Source organism: Ceratina calcarata, unplaced genomic scaffold (assembly GCF_001652005.2).
Source record: "Ceratina calcarata isolate Rehan_Ccalc_2016 unplaced genomic scaffold, ASM165200v1 scaffold328.2, whole genome shotgun sequence".
NCBI lineage: Eukaryota > Metazoa > Arthropoda > Insecta > Hymenoptera > Apidae > Ceratina > Ceratina calcarata.
In genome coordinates, this window is record NW_017155517.1 from 4,821 (window position 1) to 9,306 (window position 4,486).

Sequence of the window (4,486 nt, forward strand, 5' to 3'; positions counted from 1 at the left end):
CTAAATATACAGAAATGATAAATGCTGAGTGTTATGTCTGAAACGATGAAAAATATCAAAAACTGAATACATGTTTCAATAATTAAATGATACAACAGATCTGTCTATGTCAATGATGTGTCTGAAACATCTTCTATCAAAAATTTTTTTTTTTCGCATGAAGACCTGTAGTCCATTGATAAGTTACTTCATCACCCAACACCACATATTCACACAGGCATTAATGTTTTATTTCACGACGATCATTGAATATTTGATACACAGTAATTCTTAAAAATAAATAGTGACTAACGATATTTGCAACAAAGACTGAAAGAGGATATTGTAAAATGTACCGGTAGCCATTTGCCCGCTGCTTTTCGGATACTCGCAGTTACAATTACCAGCGATGCACACAGTGTTGTTCCGACTAAGCAGACCTTCCGTCGACTCGAGCCTGTTCCTCGTATAAATAATCTCCGTGGGCAAACGATTATTCGTGCTGACGATATTGTTGGAGGAAAGCCTCAGAGAGCTTTTCCCATCCGCGCAGGTACCGTTAATCTTAATGCTGTCCGTGGCGACCACGTTCGCACTGGAATTGGAGAAGACGCAATTCTCCATGTACACAACGTCACCCTCGATTAACACGTAACCGGGTTTCTTTAACCGGAAGTTAGAACGGAACATCTCCACCGTCGAGAAGTAAACGAAATTCAGCGAACCTTCCACGTTCTGCAATTCAGTGTTTCTGATGCGCAGAGTCTCCCCTTTCTCCGAGAAGTTCAGCTCGTCGATACGGTCAATTGTCACGTTGATCATAGTGAAATCGTTTATGGATATGTCAGTGAATCGTTCCTTGAAGTCACCGATCCTCGTGTCCTCGATTCGAACCGTCTCGATGCTCCTCAGACTGACAAACGTGTCGTGAGTGATCAACGGTATACGACGTAGTCTCTTCATTTTCGTGGTGGTTAAGAATAATTCGAAGATCAGACGTTCGCTGATGTTCTGCACGACGATCTCCGCGATTTGGCTCGCTTCCGTCAAGCTGGAGAAATGGAGGTTCGCGAAGCTGCAAGAAGCGATTCGTAAACTCGTCACGTTCTCGTAATTGTACCAATCCGGCAGGGAGAATTCCTAGAAAAGAGAGGATTCACCACGATACGTTTACGAATTATCTTTATTAAATCAGAGTCGAACGTTAGATTCACCTCGTCTCCGATACAATGGCAACTAATCGCGTTCGTTCCATGAATCTTACACTGTTCGCTGATGCCCCTTGCTGACGACAAAAGGAACAGCGCGCAACATGTCATCACTGGCACCGTTTTCATCTTACCCAGTTCCTATCACTGATTCCCCACCGGAGATCTTTATAAACCCTGCTTGACACTCGTATCCACAAACGCCGTCGCTCTTCACGTGATGGTCACTCAAGTGAAACACGAAACAAAAATGGTAAAATGTTCTCTGTATGTATAAATGCTTACGTGGCATCGGTAAGGGAAAGAACAACGTGCCCGTTACCGCGGAGACTGAACGCCGAATAATAAAGATTGCTCGGATTAAGATGGACACATGTTTCGCGTCGGTTTTATAATGAGTGACATACGCGTATGCCCGGTTGTATCTCGTAACGCGTTCCACTTGCTGAGCCCAACGTGGGGTAACACGCCTGAATAAATTCGATACTTTACACTTTGTGTACCTATATGCTCGCATTTACCCATATAATCGCACTCTCTGCACACAGTTTCGTACCGGAAAGGCGTGCTACGAGATCGTCACCGGTCCGTTCGATTCCACTCACGAGACTTATCCTAATATTTATTCGCACTTGTACTTTTTTCGTTTCTTAATCGTATTGAGCATAAATGTGTCCAGGGTAAAAAATTTATATCTTAGACTTATCAAATAAAAAAAAAATTACACCTTGAAAAATGTATCTTCAAATAAAAATACAGTAGAGTCACGTTAAATGCGAAGAGCTGTAGATTGATATGTATACCTGAGTTCCCGAGAGTCTAGGAGCGTTTCGCGTAGCTTGGAAAGTGGTGGGGGTCGCAGTGAACCGTCTTCACAAGGGTTCAGTATACACGGTAAAGCATTGAGATGCCCAGAACGATCAAAAACTGTACTGTGCCCGCTCCTAGACTCGGGAACTCAGGTATAATCTAATATGCAGTGTTCGTCCAAGTTAATACGAAGTCAACAATACAATTTTTTTATTCGATCATGTACAGGGTTAACCCCAGAAAAAGTGTTAGAGCCAAAAGATGGTGATTTTATATGTGTTTCTGAACAACAATTTCCTTTGGCAAAATGCAGAGTGAGGCATGGTTTTTGAATTATTAACGGAAAACACTGACCAATGAGAGGACGCGTAGGGCCCGCGCTCAGCGACGGGAGGCAGCCAGGGATCTCAGAATTTATCCCTCGGCCGGAAAGTGGGGACGATGCGACCATGGTGGGGACTGGTACTTGATGGGTTCGCTTCACGAAGGTGCATGAGGAGAATAATAGTGGGGATCGAAATACGGGCGAAAAAGAGGGGAAGCGAGCCGTGCGGGATAAATTCTGAGATCTCTGGAGGCAGCCAGGGCTCGAGACGCTCGGCCGTAGCTACGCGTGCTTTCATTGGTCAGTTATACAGAAACGCCTCTAGAATTACCCTGACACTCTTCCCGAGATACCCTGAACTATTTTTTATATAGATTTATTGTTGAATTAGTATTAATTGGATTAATATAACTTTTTCTGGCTATTTTTATCAGTTGCTCTTCCTGAGATAAGACCGTGGCTCCGCATTGTTACGATCGAAAGTTCAGTTTTCGTATTTAAGCGGTTTTACTGTAGAACAAAATGTGACGATGAATAACATGAGGTAGTTTTTGATCGATCTCGATGTTTCTCCAAATTATATCTTCTTATTACTAGATTAAAATGAAATGCACACGTTCTCACACAGACACACACACATGCGATATTTTCTTCATGATCTCCTGTGAAAGACTGTTCTAATAGCTTCCTTCCTTTCTGAAGAAGCGAGAGCTAATGGAGTCTTCCCTTGGCGATTCTGTAGATTTGTTTGAGATCCAGCGTGAATCAAAAGGCTGCAGACTTCCATTTGTTTCTCCAAAGGTACGTTCGAATTAGATGTCGCTACATGCAGCGGTGTATTGAGACAGTAATTGGTCGCGTTCACCAAACTCACGGTACAAGCGTCCAGTAATAACTAATTGATTTGTAAAAAAAAAAATGAATAATCATTACCACAGCTTACTTTAATACCTAGCCATGCTGAGAATAAAATAGCAACATGAGTCCGGATTTCCTAACCTTACCGGTTATAAATAACCGATAACCCAACCCAGGCATGGGCAATTCATTTTTCCCCACACTAATCGCTCTCCCAACTATTCGTAAATGTATATACTCGCCTCTACATTACATAACGTCAAGTAACCTCACCTTAGCTCGCGCTCAAGGCCATGTCTTTTGAGAGACACTTTTACCTGTGCCTGACCTAACTTAACCTAACCATAGTTGACTGTGCTTACCGATAAACCAGCCTAACCTAACCTAACCGTAGTTGACTGTGGCTGCACGGAAAGTCGGCTGGGCTGCACTACGTTTACACTAAAACCGGATTCCCGCGGTGTTGCCATTTTATTCTCAGTATGGCTAGGTATTAAAGTAGACTGCGTCAATACTTGTATGCAGGTGTATAAAGGAGATACCTTAACAATGGTAGGATCACAGCCTAAAGAGACAGCCTTATGTAAAGCATTGTCTCCGGATTTTGTCTCGTTGATAGTGGGATCAGCTCCGTACTTTAAAAGCAGTCTCACGACCTCCACTGACGTGACTCCTTTCGTTACCGGGTTGTGCGATTCGATCGCAACGTGAAGTGCCGTCTTTCCTGCAAAACCCAAAACGTAACGTGAAAACGTTGTTTCATGAAATTGTATTTATCGAAACTGACCATCGTAGTTTTGTTTTGTCAAATCGAACACACAGTTCCCTTGGACCGTGGTTAACGCCAGCAGTTCTGCTAAGATTTCCTTGTGAGAATCTCCCTGCGCCGCGATCGAATGTATCAGCGTGTCGCCCTGTAGAAGACGTTGTTGAGAAAATATATTGCTTGCAGGCAATTTAAAAAAAAAAAAATGATGATTTACCCGTCTGCGGTACAACCGCTGACTGACATCGATCCCTTTTTCTATCATCGTAGCTGCTAAGTAGCCAGCGACGAATGGTAACTGTGGGCAATTGAGCGCGGCCAGGTAGAGCGCATCCTCGTCGTGATTGTTAACGATCTCTAAGGCCTTTGGAATCGTGCTCAAACGATCTACGAACGGTATCAGATAAGCTAATTTGTGGTAGAGCTCGTCTGGATTGCCAACGAGGCACATCAGCATTCTGTTAAAATAAATGAAATCTCACTCGATCTGTACTTAACACTAGAAAGACTGAAACTTAGTATATACCTATATTGCCCAAA

At 43.1% G+C, this 4,486-nt stretch overlaps 2 protein-coding genes across 2 annotated transcripts in view; both read right to left on the reverse strand.

The window, feature by feature from the left end:
• Window positions 1-22: 22 nt before the first annotated feature.
• Window positions 23-2,347, reverse strand: LOC108624735 (uncharacterized). The gene is made up of 2 exons (XM_018024209.2): window positions 1,194-2,347; window positions 23-1,119 (listed from the first exon to the last, which is right to left on the reverse strand). The coding sequence occupies exons 1-2, from the start codon at window positions 1,314-1,316 to the stop codon at window positions 271-273; spliced, it is 972 nt and encodes a 323-aa protein (XP_017879698.1). The 5' UTR covers window positions 1,317-2,347; the 3' UTR covers window positions 23-270.
• A 48-nt stretch (window positions 2,348-2,395) lies between these two features.
• LOC108624720 (uncharacterized) overlaps window positions 2,396-4,486 on the reverse strand; it is a 7,985-nt gene continuing 5,894 nt past the window's right edge. Inside the window, exons 4-7 of the mRNA XM_026813355.1 lie at window positions 4,164-4,410; window positions 3,968-4,094; window positions 3,723-3,904; window positions 2,396-3,217 (exon numbers count right to left, since the gene is read on the reverse strand). Of these exons, the coding sequence (XP_026669156.1) occupies window positions 2,975-3,217; window positions 3,723-3,904; window positions 3,968-4,094; window positions 4,164-4,410 (799 nt within the window). The 3' untranslated portion in view covers window positions 2,396-2,974. The remainder of the gene's footprint in view (window positions 3,218-3,722; window positions 3,905-3,967; window positions 4,095-4,163; window positions 4,411-4,486) is intronic.

Bases quoted from the DNA above. Each gene is read 5' to 3' on its own strand.
- LOC108624735 (XM_018024209.2), bottom strand. From the start codon at position 1,316: ATGAAAACGGTGCCAGTGATGACATGTTGCGCGCTGTTCCTTTTGTCG. The intron at 1,120-1,193 runs GTGAATCTAACG...TCTCTTTTCTAG, and splicing joins GCCATTGTATCGGAGACGAG to GAATTCTCCCTGCCGGATTG.